This window comes from Diadema setosum, chromosome 20 (assembly GCF_964275005.1).
Source record: "Diadema setosum chromosome 20, eeDiaSeto1, whole genome shotgun sequence".
In the NCBI taxonomy this organism is placed as follows: Eukaryota; Metazoa; Echinodermata; class Echinoidea; order Diadematoida; family Diadematidae; genus Diadema; species Diadema setosum.
In genome coordinates, this window is record NC_092704.1 from 30,896,415 (window position 1) to 30,912,431 (window position 16,017).

The 16,017-nt window shown below is 38.4% G+C and overlaps 2 protein-coding genes across 2 annotated transcripts in view; one reads left to right on the top strand and one right to left on the bottom strand.

Moving 5' to 3' along the window:
- The window catches only part of LOC140243899 (uncharacterized), a 63,278-nt gene extending 61,781 nt beyond the window's left edge, over positions 1 to 1,497 (bottom strand). The window contains exon 1 of the mRNA XM_072323569.1: positions 1,374 to 1,497. Within this exon, the coding sequence (XP_072179670.1) occupies positions 1,374 to 1,497 (124 nt within the window). The remainder of the gene's footprint in view (positions 1 to 1,373) is intronic.
- Positions 1,498 to 9,500: 8,003 nt separating this feature from the next.
- Positions 9,501 to 15,058, top strand: LOC140243943 (probable phytanoyl-CoA dioxygenase). Its single transcript, XM_072323613.1, has 4 exons — positions 9,501 to 9,806; positions 11,590 to 11,694; positions 13,173 to 13,403; positions 14,837 to 15,058. Exons 1-4 carry the CDS (start codon positions 9,519 to 9,521, stop codon positions 15,056 to 15,058), a joined length of 846 nt encoding a protein of 281 aa, XP_072179714.1. The 5' UTR covers positions 9,501 to 9,518.
- Positions 15,059 to 16,017: the final 959 nt, after the last annotated feature.

Below are 16,017 nucleotides of genomic sequence, written 5' to 3' on the forward strand. Positions count from 1 at the left end.
TATCAAAACCATCACATGGACTTGAGAGGCAAATGTTCAAAGTACAACATATCTGAATTTGGGATAATATTGAGCTTAAACAACAGAGATACGAGCAAATGAATGTCAGAAACAGTACCTCAAAAAAATCAATTCCACTTTTTTTATATAAAATGACGATTTGATGACGTCATCGCGTTTCTCTGGCAATATTGATACTTGGAATGTTATTTACAATTCATATGCTTTTGTAATATGCAATAGAAATATAGGGTCAACGGACGATTTAAAGAGCTATGACGAAATAAACAAAGACATGTTTTTTCACTATATTTGCAGAAAGACGCGCGTGCGGAATTTCAACTTTGACGCCTGTGCATTCCTTTGTTATGGGTCGAAATCGATCGGAAATCAATGGATACTGTTACTCAAAGTATCAGGAATCCAAATCAGTCAAAAAAATTGCATTTCCATGTTTCTTAAGCGCTCTGCGCGCGAAATTGCGCGGACGGACGCGCACGCGAGAAAATGTTTGAAAAGCTTATAATTGTCTGAAACTTCGAGATTTCCCATTGGGAAGTCGTTTTGAGCCTTTTAAAATTTTGACGCGCGCTTACGCGCGCCTAATGATGACCTGGGTAACTAGCGTTAGAAAGTAAGATAGAGCGTGACCTGAACTTTATGTCCAGCGAAAATGATACAGAAATGACATCTAGTTATGAAGTTATGATTGATCATGTGACAAGGTCCGAAAATCACAAAATGGCGCCTAGATGACGTCATAGATATGTTACTGTCATGAAAACCTTATTGTGGCTAGATATTGTTATGAGACATGTTGACTGAAAATGTCATGTCATTCCGTGATGTCATTGTTGAGATATTGACGACACAAAATGTGGCAGAAAGAAAGAAGAATAAAAAAAAAGAGAAATTTTGACAATTACAATAGGTGATACGCTGATAGCGTATCACCTAAAAAGAGAAATTTTGACAATTACAATAGGTGATACGCTGATAGCGTATCACCTAAAAAGAGAAATTTTGACAATCACAATAGGTGATACGCTGATAGCGTATCACCTAAAAATAAAGAGAGATTTTGACAATCACAATAGGTGATACGCTGATAGCGTATCACCTAATAAGAATAAATCAAAGTCCTCTGCTGTCGTAACATAATTGTCGTAATCATCATAGGAGGAGGTGCATGGGCTATTCGAGACCATGGCTGAAACCAAAGTAATATAACTGCAACATGACTCCACAAAAGAAAAGAGAAGCAGAATCGCTGATAGAGTGATTCCCTTGCGATTTGCATGGCTTGACATTAGGCCCGTCGCAGCAGACGGACAGCAGGACACAGCTAGGTTATGTATACTATAAAAGCTCACCAAAGCTAACGCGTGCGATTCCTCCATACTCCGCCACCCCAGCTGCTTGGGCGAGTTGCAGCGCCGTCACCAGACATATCGTCGACAACAGCGACAACTTCGTCTGAAGATTCAGGAGCGCCATATTCATCAGCATGGAAATCTCCACAGTCTGAAGTCAGACGGTGTAATCTTATTATAGGACAACGCAACGAACATATATTATGACGTTACCAGTCAATGGATCCAGCAACACACAAAGTAACATGAACACCGTTTTTTTTTTTTCCACGCATCAGTTACACACGTATGGCACCCGAAAAACGATCTCTGCCCTCAAGTTACAGCCTCAAAAGTTGAAAAGTGCAAGCCATACTATTGTATTCACTCAGCGTTGACTTTGTCGACCTCGCGTCAACCATATTAGTAGGCAGTGGTGTATCTAGAGGGGGGGGGGGGGGCAAGGGGGCACGTGCCCCGGGCGCCACTCCTTGGGGGCGCAAAAAAACGGGGGAAAAAAACGAAGAAGAAGAAGAAGAAAAAAAAAGGAAGAAGAAGAAAAAAAGAAAAGAAGAAGAAGGGGAAAAAAATCGCCCGGAAGGGGGGAGGGAGAATGGTGGGGGGGGGGGGGTGCAGAAAACCAAATCAAACAAGATAAAAACTAAACATGATGATGACGCGGACAAAATTACAACGTTTATTGTGTTCACACAAAAATTCCATGTTCTGTGAGCTGAAATACAAAAATTTTCGGCTCGCTCGCTGCGCTCGCTCGCCAAAATTTATATAGAAAAGAAGGTAAGAACAAAACGTGATGATGACAAAATGACAGTGTCTATTGTGTTCACACAGCGGCTGCAATTTCTTTCGTTCTGAAGCGATCGCCAATTGGATCAAAAGAAGGCACCAACGGTTTCGAACATACGGGGGGGGGGAGCGCAAAAAAACCCGAATCAAACAAGATAATAACAAAACGTAATGATTACGCGGAAATATACAAATTTCGGCTCACTCGCTCGTACTAATTTAGATTATTTTCTCAAGTCCTCGGTGTGTTGGTATAAATCGTTATCTATAAGGCCGTCACTATTGTCTTGATTAGAATTGTAAGATTTGATAAGCAAAAAATGACAAGAGTTTCATGATTTGTAAGCTGAAATACAAAAATTTTCGGCTCGCTCGCTGCGCTCGCTCGCCAAAATGTGTATAAAAAAAGAGAAGAAGATAAGAACAAAACGTGACGATGACGCGGACAAAATGACAATGTCTATTGTGTTCACTCATGTCATTTTATATTTAGCAGGAAAAATGTTACACAGAGCAGCGTCTGCAATTTCATTCGTTCTGAAGCGATCGCCGATTTTATCAAAAGAGGACGCCAACGTTTTCGAACATACGGGGAAGGGAGGCGCAAAAAGAAAATCAAAAAAGATAAGAAAAAAAAACGTAATGATGACGCAGAAATATACAAATTTCGGCTCACTTGCTCGTACTAATTTAGAGTATTTTTTCAAGTCCTCACTTTGTTGGTATAAATCGTTATCTATAAGGTCGTCACTATAATTGTGAGATTTAATAAGCAAAAAATGACAAGAATTCCATGTTTTGTAAGCTGAAATACAAAAATTTTCGGCTCGCTCGCTTCGCTCGCTCGCCAAAATTTATATTAAAAAAAGATAAGAACAATACGTGATGATGACGAGGACATATACAAATTTCAGCTCACTCGCGCGTACTAATGTAGAGTATTTTTTAAAGTCCTCAGTTTTGTGTTGTTGTTTTTTTCTTGTATAAATCGTTATCTTTAAGGCCGTCACTATATCTCGTTTAGAATTGTAAGATTTGGTAAGCAAAAAATGACAAGAATTCCATGTTTTGTAAGCTGAAATACAAAAATTTTCGGCTCGCTCGCTGCGCTCGCTCGCCAAAATCTATCAAAATTTATTACATTTAAATCACCCTCAAAAGATCCCTTTTAAGTGCTTGAAAAGGCATCATGTGGACCTTGTTTAAAGTCCCTACCGGGATGGGGTTGGGGTTGAACACTTTTTCAGAAATCAGGGGCGCAATTTTCGTGCTTGCCCCGGGCGTCGTTTTCCCTAGATACGTAGGCCTACTGGCCTCGACATTCTCGGTTCATACTTCGTATTTCTGTCATATTGTATCTATCATGTGCCTCGCTCGCGATTTCTTCTATCTCCTGGACCTTCTTTGTGCATACATTCTACACTGTATCTGACTAATATCGCTCTGGTGATAACGCAACTCTCCAGAAGTTTAGTGCTGCAGACATTGTTTTCTATGTCTTCTTTTTTTTCCATTCTTCGACATTTATATTAACCTTCTTTCGCCAATTCATAAATTGCCATTCCTTTGAATTGTAAATATCAAGTAAGAATCAATCTCATATTAGCATGTGGGAATCTGCACCCTATATAGAAGCAATGCTTTTATGTAGATTCCTCATATTTCACATGTCTAATTGTCTTAATGACAATTCACCCATGCATTTGTATGTTTATGGCTTATTTGATGAAATGTGAAATATGGAACAATAAAAACAAACAAACTGGCAGTGGTTTAATGTGTCTACGTGCCCACTCGAGTGTGGCGTTTCTGAACTTTGCTTTCAAGTATTGCGGGAAATGGTTTGGTTTGGTTTTATTTCCCGTCATAAAAAAAAAGACATACAAATGAAATGACTTTACAAACATACACAGTTTACAGAAATATAATGTCATACAAGCAAAAAGAAAATTAATATCATTGAAAACTAAGAATATGAGTTTACAGACAGAGAACCTAAACAATAATAACAAAGACAGGGTAATAGATGGGATAGAGTAAAACGGCTGGAAAACCCATATTCAGCGACACTTATAGAGTCACTGGTCTTCCATGGGGACCCGAAATCGACTCGAAAAGAAAATCGTAAAACCGAGGTATAAAGCATTGGAAATTGATGGACATTGAAAAAGGGGGAGATAAAATGAGTGATTGTGGAGGGGGTGGGGGTGAGAGGATACCCTGAGGAGACAGGGTAAAACATGCAGTCAAAGTATCCTACTATCTTTGTGAATATAAGCAACAAACAAATTGTATTTATTGACAAAAACTAGTAGCAAAGTCTGACTGAAAAATGGCCAGGCTTGAAAAATGTTTTTCACATTAATTAGCTGTCTTTGTAACAAGTGTGTGCCTTCCTCTGATTTGGGTTTCGTACATAATTTCGGAGTTTTCCAAGGACATAAACGTAAGCATAAGAAAATTACTTTGATACATGATTTGAATGAAACTATATATAAACAATTATCGTACATCATTTCCAATATCATTATACTACTACAAATAAAAACATTTTGAAATACATGTCGTAATCAACAGATATGATTATCTGTTGCAAATCGCAGAAACGGCAACGCCATCTTTGAGCAATAGTTTCTTGATCATGATGTTGGTCCCTTTTCGAAAAAGGGACCGACAATATATATATATATATATATATATATATATATATATATATATATATATATATATATATATATATTTATGTATATATATATATATATATATATATATATATATATATATATATATATATATATGTATATATATATATATATATGTATGTATATATATATATATATATATATATATATATATATATATATATCCCTAGTTGGCACCTTAGGGAGACATATTGGGGGGAAGTGTCTTCATTAGGGAGACAACTGGTCATTAAGGAGACAATTTTCGTGTCTCCATTGCGTAAATTGCCATTGAACATGTATTTTAAAATTTGCATATAAAACAAATGGAAATGTCTTCCAAATGACCCATCTAGGAGTATATATATATATATATGTATATATATATAATATCTGTATAGTTCTACATCATCTGCATTATCAGATTCCTTGACCATCAAAACATACCCTCACTGGCAACCAGCCGTCGCTGCCTCGATCTGCCGTACTTTTTGGCCGACATCATTAGGACTCTGAAGGTCACAGAAACAAGCGCGCCAACTAGTGTTCATGCTGGACCCCACCAACACGACCACTGACAGATAGAGGATCCTTTGAAAATGCAAACACACACACACACAAAAAAACAAAAACAAAAAACAAATAACAAATAACAAATAACAAAATATAAATACTGAATTCAGACGGTAATCCGGATCACTGCAAGAAAAAAAAAAATGATCATCTCTTCCCTGTAACATTATCAACTTTCCCTTAAAATTTAATCCAAATGCGTTCGTGGAACTCTTGAGCTATGTTGCAAACAGACAGACAAAAAAAGAAATGAAAATCATACAGCCGTTGAATAAGAAGAGTCCACTCGAGAATATAGTACAAAATTGGTTATGAGTGAAATTACAAGTGCAGTAGTTGTCGGCATGTGCGTGTAAACATTATTGTACGAGATTTCAATACAATTAAATTATATCTATAATTAATATTATAGTCATATATCTCAGAATTTGTAAAGTGATTATGTGCAATATTGGTGGAATTTAGAAAGAAATTTATATGACGATATAATCACTGATATTGTTTTTGTATGTGTTAATTTGTTTGTTGTGTTGTATTCTAGGACGAGTTGGTTTGAGTTGTTTGAGTTCTGTTATCGCGGGCTGACATGGGGGGGGGGGTTACTGGGAACGTAGCAACGGGGAAGGTTTCTGGAGTTTTCAACATCATGCCAATTGAGTCGGTTTTATGCCATGTTTTTATACGATTGTTCTTTTCAGTTTGACGTTGCATACATGTTCGGTTATTTATTTATCTATCACGTACTATTTCGTGTTGTTCTCTCTCTATGTATATATTGTATTTGTGATGTTTCGTCATGCATTTGTATGTAAAAATCCAGCACTGAATTTCCTGTAATGTTTTTTATTGGACGATTAAAATGAATTGAATTGAATTGAATTAAATTGCATTCTTGCCGTAAAAACGATAGATAGATTGTGCCGATAGTGAAGGTGTATCTTGATGTATATGAGTGATGCTAGAAGCAGTTTATTTTTTCTTTTTATATTTCACATTCCTCGAGTTAAACGATATTTCCAGAATTGTAAGGTAATGAAATCATAAAAGTATACCACATAAAGTATGCATGAAGTCGCACAATGGCCAACGTAAATATTATATCCAAAAAAAAAAAAAAATCTCCCTACCCCACACCCACCCTTTGAAGTTTAAAGGGGCTGTACAGTACTGGCTGAGGTGGGGATTCATGTTTTTACATTCCTAAGTGAGATAATGAGAAACCTCTTATGAAATATGAAAGAACGTGTAATTTTAAGAAGGATTCAACGTTTATTTGATGAAAATTGGTTTTCAAATGGCTGAGATATCCAAAAAGTGATAATGATAAAAAAACTACAGGCCACAACTTTATTAGGATCTCTTTGTTTCACCTTGTTTTTGGATATCTCGGCCACTTCAAAACCGATTTTCATCAAATACCCCTTGATACCCCTTAGAATTGCATGCTCTTTGACATCTCAAAGAGTGGTTTCTGAATATCTCGCAAAACGTTAAGAGGCTAAATCCTCACCTCGACCAGAACTGTACACACCCTTTGATAAGTCGCTCTTACATGATGGAGAATATATTGTATTGTTGGGGGTTTTTTTCACTTTATTAAAGAAAACGTAGATATTGGATTTATCTTATTCGTCGCATCATATGGTCTGGGATTCCTGAAAATGCGAGGTGAGGCCAAGTCGAGGGCAACATCCTGCTGACAGAACACAGTGTGAAACACAATGTAAAACACAGTGTGAAATCTCTTCACACTGTTAACATTTTATTTAAGCACATTGTGAATCATCGATTCGATCACAGTGTGAGCACAGAACATCATCATGTGAACACTGTGAAAAACCGCACCACAGTGTGAAATCAGCTTCACATCATGCAGTGAGTGAAATTATCTTTACACTGTTAAATTCGAGTGCTTTCACAGAGCCGACATTATGGACATTATTGTGAATATACTGTGGGACACTGTGTTCTTTCCAGCAGGGATATCTTGCAGAGAGCTCTGCGTCACATTAAAAAAGAAAGAAAACAAAAACAAAAACAAAACGAAAGAGTATTGGCTGAAAAGTTAAGGCATTTAGAATTTACATACGTTACATGCCCGCCTCCATCCTGACTTTGACACATAATGCAGATATGATTTGGAAATGCTGGATGAAATAAATCTAAAGTAGCAATCACCAGATCTATGCAAAGATGGTATTGAAATAAGGGAAAAGAATACTCAATATTACTTGAATTTGGAAAAACGAAATAAGATATAAACAACAAAGGTTTATGATGAAAAGGGACAAAATATTCTATGCATCCATTAAAAGCACACTTTCCACGTTACTAAAAAGTAAAGGGCAATATTCATGATGTCCAGTGGTCTTCATGGGGTTCCTTGTAAACAGATGTCCCCCTACAAATATTTGAGTTTTAAAACTTTCTCAAATCTTAAGGTGTAATAAACGTTGAGGTTGCATAACAATGCAGGAGCGCATGGACGACCTGGATAAAAAGAAGAACAACTGAGTATAGTTTTTCTTTTGAATTTCACAATTTCTTATTCGAAACTTAGAAAATATCTTTTCAGTTAGGAATAAGGTCTCCTTTATCAAAGGAGCTAGGTTTATCAGTCTTGAATTACCCCATAGAAATCTAGGAGACGCTGTTTCTGAAGAATTAGCGACCAATAGGCCTATCTGTTTTAAGTGTAGATACTGTATGAGCCCGCGGGCACCTCTTGCTGCTTCGAGTCCTCAGAGGGCTGCCATCGGTTGTCAGAAGCGACCCTTCTGGTAGGCATAAAGGTGATCTATATAGGGGCAGCCATCTAGAGACAATAAAACATTCTGAACAAGGGCTGTTCCTCTGACAACCGGTGCTTGAATTGCCCTGGCCTAATTGCCAGTCATTAGAATCGACTCATGACATGCAAACTTCATTCCAATTACAGAATTTAAATGTGTGAAGCGGGCCTACAGATGGATGAAATTTATCACTACTAATTTGTCCTTGGAGGATTAAATTCACACCTACGAACAACATAGGAGAGGTGAAAGGGAGGTCTCTATCCCCTCCTTATCTGCGGAGGTCCACTGAATCGAACTATCAAGGATCAAAAGTGGGATTTTTTTTTAAACACCTTTAGTACTGCACTATAATGCACCGTTTAACGTGTATAACAGGCGAGTGGGAAAAAGGGGGTCAGAGATCATGCATTATTATTGGATTCAAGCGTTTGTTTGTATACGTGCACCAACAAAAGGAGACAAGTAAACGTTCGCTCCTGCACTTTGACTTACTTGCTGTTATGATGTACACTCGAGTACCCTGGAAAGCATAGCTGCTAAAAAACGGTAGGTCAACACAGAACAATGCGGACTAATAGGTACGTACGTGTATATGCCTATGAACTGGTGCTATTGTAGACAATGGTATATCGATGAAATAATATTGTCTGTTGTCATCACTGTAGGGCCTAAGCACAAGAAATCGTAGGTGATATGTATGATACGGGCTTAACGTATACTATAACTCGAGCGTACGTAATTAAACCCTTAATAACCGGCTATAAGGCCATAAGGTGGGACTATAATATAAGCACGACTTTCCAAATGAATTTACCATATTGCAAGCATTCATGTCACTGCTAATCTATTGTCGTTGAGTTCATGTATGTCATGATTATAGTCTGAATCGAAGTCGATGCACTGACGTTTGTCATGAGCTAAAATTTAATATTTTCATGCCCGTGTCTAGCGTATCATTCAACATAATGCACAGACTGAGACTGAGGTAGAGATTAGCGTTATAAAAATCTCTGTACATTCTGCATATATTGGTATACTATCTCTCGAATAAAACACACACAGACACACACACACACACACACACACACACACACACACACACACACACACACACACACACACACACACACACACACACACAAACAGTTGCGTGCTAGATAGACCATGCATGATTAGTGCACTTTTTCAGGCGGGGAGGACTTGCTAATTCCTTGTGTATGTTGATAATTTTATACTACAATTTTATTATTGTCAAAGTTGCCACTCTGCTCAGCTGTGTAACCCCATAACAACGGAAGACAAGAATCGCAATGTCGTCTGCAACATTTGACCTGAGTGCGGAACAGATAGCGGAGTTTCGCGAGAACGGGGCGGTCTGTCTTCGGCAGGCGTTCGGGAGCGAGTGGCTCGATGTCGTTTGTCGGGGGATCAAGAAGAACATGGCCGAACCAGGGGAGAACGTCGAGGTGCTTGACAGCGAGCACGGGTCGGGCAAGTACTTTACCGACTTCGCCAACTGGTGGCGCATTCCCGAGTTCAACGATTTCGTGCGGAGATCGCCGGCAGCGGAAATCGTCGGCAAGCTCATGGGAAGTAAGGTATGATCATAATTATAATAATATGGACTCCGCTGGCAGCTAGCTAAGATAGCTTCAGATAGTATCCCGGCAAAATATGATAGGGAAAGTTGGGTATATGTCTATTATATTTTAAGTTTGAGCCAGAATTCGAGGTGGTAATGTATATAATTCACAAATCATTGGATTATACGACATGTAATAACATTTTGGTGGCAACTCGAGGAATGAGCACGTAAGATCCCAAAGTTGTGTCCTCCTCCCCTCCATGTATTGTTTGCATTGATTTCAATTGCTACAGAGAACAAACTAAAATACGACTCCCATATAATATTGTGAGGAATGTTTCAACCTTGCTGAAGAATTTGTGGATTGTATTGCGACTGAATACTTATTCAGTGTGGCTTCCTTCTGAGAGAGGTCAGTATATAGCGAGAAGTGGTGGGGATCAGGGGCCTCTAACGAGGGAGATAAGAGTGGTGTTAACAATGAGTCATTAATAATTATAATACACGTATTGAAGCTCTGGGAAATAACACGCACTTCCCATAAGCAAAGTGGTAATCAAGGGCAAGGAAGATTTGAGAGGAATAGGCCAGCTTTTGTTGATGTTATTGGTCCCCACACCACCACTATCACAAAGCATACTATTAAAAAACGTAATAGTGCACACAACAAAATTAATAATGTCTGACATTGTCTTGGTAAGGGATGAAGGTATAATAAATGACTGAATGAGTGAGTAATTGAATGAATGAATGAATGAATGAATGAATGTATGTATGTATGTATGAATGAATGGAAATCAAATGAGAAACTATAGAAAAATATGAGTGATGATTGACTGTTATTGGACCCGGCAATACTGAATTAGTAGATGTTAGGCGTGAATGAATGAGTGCGAGATGTATTGATGAAAACGAAGGCACCATCCCTCCAGTAATAGGCATATCTAATTTCGTTTATCTGAAACACGGTTAAGCACGAGTAGGAATACCGAACAAAAGATATCGAATTGAATACTTTATACCTTGATAACTGAGTGTTTTGAACGCACGAAGGTATGAACAAATGAATTTATTATAAATTCGGGTGCTGTTCGTTATTACAAAGGTTCGATATTCCGAAGGATCGTTATTCCGAAGGTTCGTTATTCCGAAACACACAAATTCCCTATACCTATAGAGCAGGGCTCGACACTAACGGTGGCCCGGGGCCACCAAAATTGAAAGTCGGGCCACCAAATTTCAAAAAAGGGCAAATTTGGTGGCCCACCTCGAGTCATCAAAATTTCTTAAAAAGTATGTCAGTTGATAAATTTGTAACTTTTTGCGCCGGAAATTAGCAGTTAAATTTGTTTAAAGGATGGATGGATGAAAGGGACTGAATGAGTGCCTGAGAGTGAGTGTTGCGACTTTGTTGAGGCTTATTTATGAGTAGATATGTCCAACTTCCAGTTCTTAATATTATAAAACTTAGATATTTGACTCATTTAAAAAAAAAAAAAAAAAGGATTTTGAATGTTTGGTTTTTTGTTTTTTTCGGGCCACCAAATTTTTCTCTCGGGTCACTAAAACTTTCAAATTGAGGATTTTGTTCGGGCCTCCAAACAAAAAAGTTAGTGTGGAGCCCTGCCTAGAGGTTCGTTAATCCGAAAATAAAAAATGAAATTCGGAAAAAACGAACCTTCGGAATAACGAATCTTCGGACTGAAGAGCCTTCGGAATAACGAACCTTCGGAATAACGAGCTGTAACCATAAATTCAACATCTTATTTTGTCACTGACGCTATACCTATACGCAGCACGTGGTGTTCTACCACGAGTTGGTGGTGAGCAAGGAGCCCGGAACAGACCGCATCACACCTTGGCATCAGGACCAGCCCTACTTCCCCATCAACGGAGATCAGGTTGGCGTTTATCAGTGAACCTCTTCTTTTAATTTTCAATCTTTCTTCACTCGGCTCAAGTTTGACAACATCATAAAATGAATGGAGAAAAAGATTGACCAATAAGCCTATAGGTGATAATTGAATGCACAATGAAACATAAGTATTACTAAACGACGAAACAAATAGGTAAAGCAAAAAAGAAAAATGATGAATTGGTATAGATAGATTGCGACATGATGATCGATACCACGGAATGAGATCAGTGGATTAATATATCTAAGTATTTAATATTTTCTATATCTATCTATCTACTAATTGCGTGTGAACAAACTCGCCATCTGAGCAGCCACCAATGCCGTTTGTTGTGTTCACACACCCCCGAATTAACGCCTTTTGAAACGCGAGTTTTGCGAGGCAGTGCAAAAATTGTTCATAAGTGTGCGCACACACACACACACACACACACACACACACACACACACACACACACAAACACACACACACACACACACACAAATGAAATCGCGATGGTAAAACTCGATCCCGCTTGATTTTTTTTTCTTTCCTTCCTTTTTAAATATCGCGATAATTTGCCCTGAGCGGGCGTGTGTGAACGGAAGAGAAACTGAAGTTTGTTTTGTTTTTCTTTTGTTTTTCTTTTTTTTTTTTAATCTCACAATGCAACTCACCAAAATCGGATGCCCGGGGTCATGTTCCTGTCACTATTGTTTTTTTTTTTTGTGTGTGTGTGTGTGTGTGACACATTGCGATGATCGTCCCCGCTAAGCTTATGTGAACAGCGCAAAATAAAAATAACCAATTTTTGCATCGCGATTCAAAAACCAATAACTCCTGCGTGTGAATGGGGAGAAATGCATAGCTATGAGCTCCTGTCTCATTTTCAACAGTTTTCCATTGGACATCTCAGAATTAGGCAAATGGCGAGAGACCATGACAGATTTTGTTTTCCTTTAAGTTATGGTTTATGACAACATAAATGTCAGTAAATTGTTGGATATTGTCTTTCAATGTACCTACTCAGATTATGTTGTTGTTATTTTGTTCTGGTACGTAAGGACGGTAATAAAGGTCATTTTGTGATTGTAGTATCCGTTGTGAGAAGTAAAGAAGCATGATTCTTGTTGCCTATATAATAGTATGGGAGTGCCGTAAATTTCAATTCAAAAAGTCTATCAATTTTGATAATGAACTTATGTCCGCAGAAATGGCGATGAATATCGCATGTACAGTATTCTCTATATATTTTATTGTATTTGGATATTAAAACGAAATCACGATTAAGATTTATTATACGGGAAATTTTGCTTGCAATGGCAAGACAAATAACAAGTGTAACATGTAAAAAAAAAAGTTGTTTCTTTTTTCCTACAAAATAAATTCTAAACATGAGATAAGTGTTCACTTTGCCTGTCTGCTCCGTAAATTGAGCAAATTTGCAGCGAAGGGAATAACGGTATCCCGCTAATCCAATTTAGGTGTGTTCCATTTGGATGCCCATCGATCCCGTTGCCAAGGAGACGTGTGTGACGTACATCAAGGGTTCGCACCGATGGGGCAAGTGGTTCTACCCCCAACGCTTCAAGACTTACTCGGACTACGAGGCCGACAACGAGAACTCGTGCGACACGCACGAGTGGACGAGTCTGTCGACGATGAACCTCGACAAGGAGCTCGACCAGTATGAACTCCTCAGCTGGGAGCTGCAGGTACGTTGGAAGATTTAGGGAACGAGTGAGCCAGCGAATCAATGTTCGTTTATGAACATGATATATTTATATGTGCGTTATAGAATAAAGCAAAGAATAAGTTGATTGATGAATGAAAGCATGAATGAAAGCATGAATGAATTAATAGATAGACGAATGAGTACATGAATGAACACTCGATGAATACATAAAGAATAAAATGAGTGGAAATGAACGAATGAACGTGGCCTGCATTCATGAATTTGTGTAACACATAGGCCTATAATGTGTTTATAAGGATATTACTTTGTTTGAGGTATGCACGTATACTAATATCTAAGTTTGTTTTCATGCGCGTATTGGATGAAGCCGGGAAATTAGTGAATACATTAATTGGATCAGTCATCATGATTGTCATTCGTCTATTTTTTTTTTTAATGCGGGTTTGTCTCCTATTACGGAGATTGCCAAATTTGCCTCACTCTATAACAGCAAACGCTCTCACATCTCGCCATCTGGCCCGATCTGGGGCATCCTCCTTCCTCGAGCAAATCGTCCCAAGCTCTTCCCCCATCTGTCTCTTTCACGTCTTCTTCGGTCTTCCGATCCTCGCTTTCGTGGCTCAATTACCTCAGCACCTTCCTCAAAACACGATCAGTATCATTCCTCAACACATGCACATACCGCCGCACTCCAATTTGCCTTTGCCAGCTGTCCGACAGATTCCTTGAACCCAATCATCTCCATCATGTCCTCAGCCTTCTTTTTATCCATCAGTTTCATACCGCACATCGCTCTCACCATTGCTATCTCGGTCCTTTCTGAAAATCGCCATTTCGTCTTTCCTCAAACACCATGTCTTACACTCATACAACATTGTAGATTATAGAAAACTTCGATACAGCTGTATATGTCAATTATTAAAAGATCGCTTAGAATGAGGAGGGAAGGGGTAAACCAGGGAATCAACGAGGAAGGAATCAAGGTAAGAGTTACAAGAAAATGAAGTAAAATCAATCAAATCAATTAATCGAAAAGGGTATAGGCGGTTTAGACCTGAAACTCTGATGAATAAAAAAAAAATGGCTGAAATGATTACCAAATTAAGTTAATGGATGAATTGAGGGGAAAAAATATAGGTACCGATATCAATAGCAGTAATCGCTTCAACCGCATCTGAACTTTTACTTTTTGACCATGGTACTTATAGCCGCAGTAGTAAACATTATGGTTATAAGAAACTACGAGCATTGTCATGCGCTTCATAAAACGTAGTTCTGACCTACCTTGGCGTAATTTAAACGGATATATTACACGTATAGTTTTGTTTATCTAGACATTATTTTGCTTTATTTTCCTTGTTAGTCTGTTTTTGCAACTCGACTAAACTGGGACAGTTTTGATGTTTTTAACACATTAGTGATAGTGTTTCCCTAATTATGTTTTCGCACCAGCCTGGGGACTGCATCGTGTTTCATCTTCGCACCGTTCACATGGCGCCCGCCAACGCGTCGCGCGTCACGCCGAGACGAGTCCTGTCTACGCGCTGGGCGGGCGATGACGTCACGGGAACCAGACGACCGTGGAAGACCACCGACGTTTACACGAAGGACCTGACCCCGGGCAAGCACATTGCGTGCGAGAAGTTTCCCGTAGTGTGGAAGGCTGAAATATAGACGGACAAAGATGGGTCAACGTCTCTTCTTCATTCGTAAGACGTGCATGGTTGTGCAAATAACAACTCTGATTTACGGAGGATTGACTTACGATACGATGAATGGATGTCACTGCATGGTGTAGGTACACTGTATTAACTTTTGTCAAAATATCGGCTTAAAAAGGGAAATCCCCTTCATAGCATACATATGATGTCTCATTCATGTTGTACCTACAAGGTGTAAGCAAAATCAGTTGAAGAAATATTGGGGAGCGCGGAATGAATATTGTAGTTTACGTGTAATTCACGTTGCTTTGTGATGGGTCTCTTATTATTTTTTCCAGCTACAATTACCACTGCGGTGAACATAACGTGCACTAATGTCCTACGAAGATTGCTGGAAATGATACGAGAGCCCTTGATGTAAACAGTACACCAATATTTTTACAGATGGGTTCTTATGGGGCATTTCAAAAGAATGCTGCAATACAAATCTTTCTTGTATCAGTTAGTTTTGATAACTGTATGTTGTTTTCATAATGTAAATGCTACATGCCATACATAGGCCTATATACACACTGTATGTCCATGAATATGAAGAGTTTGTTTGCAAAAATGTTAAGTCCATATTTGCCAAATGGAGATATTTGCGATTAAAGGTCAAGAAAAATAAAGAGAAAAATAAGAAAATTGTTTCTTCTTTTGACCATAGCTTCAAAAATGTACCTTTATATGTAGTGACCAATATATCATTTAAGGACGTTCCTCAGTTAAAGTGAAATCCGTGTCATTTTCTTGAAACTTTCCATACCGTAACTTTGACCCATCCGAAGCACAAATATGTAAATAAAACCATAGGTTCATGTGCTTGCTTTTCTTCTACGGGACTTTGAAGAATATGACTAACCTGCCGTCCTGTACCAAAATGATAGCGTTACATGATCAAGACCATGATTGGCAACAAAATCTGCAATGACA

Bases quoted from the DNA above. Each gene is read 5' to 3' on its own strand.
- LOC140243943 (XM_072323613.1), top strand. From the start codon at position 9,519: ATGTCGTCTGCAACATTTGACCTGAGTGCGGAACAGATAGCGGAGTTT. The intron at 9,807-11,589 runs GTATGATCATAA...ACCTATACGCAG, and splicing joins GCAAGCTCATGGGAAGTAAG to CACGTGGTGTTCTACCACGA. The intron at 11,695-13,172 runs GTTGGCGTTTAT...AATCCAATTTAG, and splicing joins TCCCCATCAACGGAGATCAG to GTGTGTTCCATTTGGATGCC.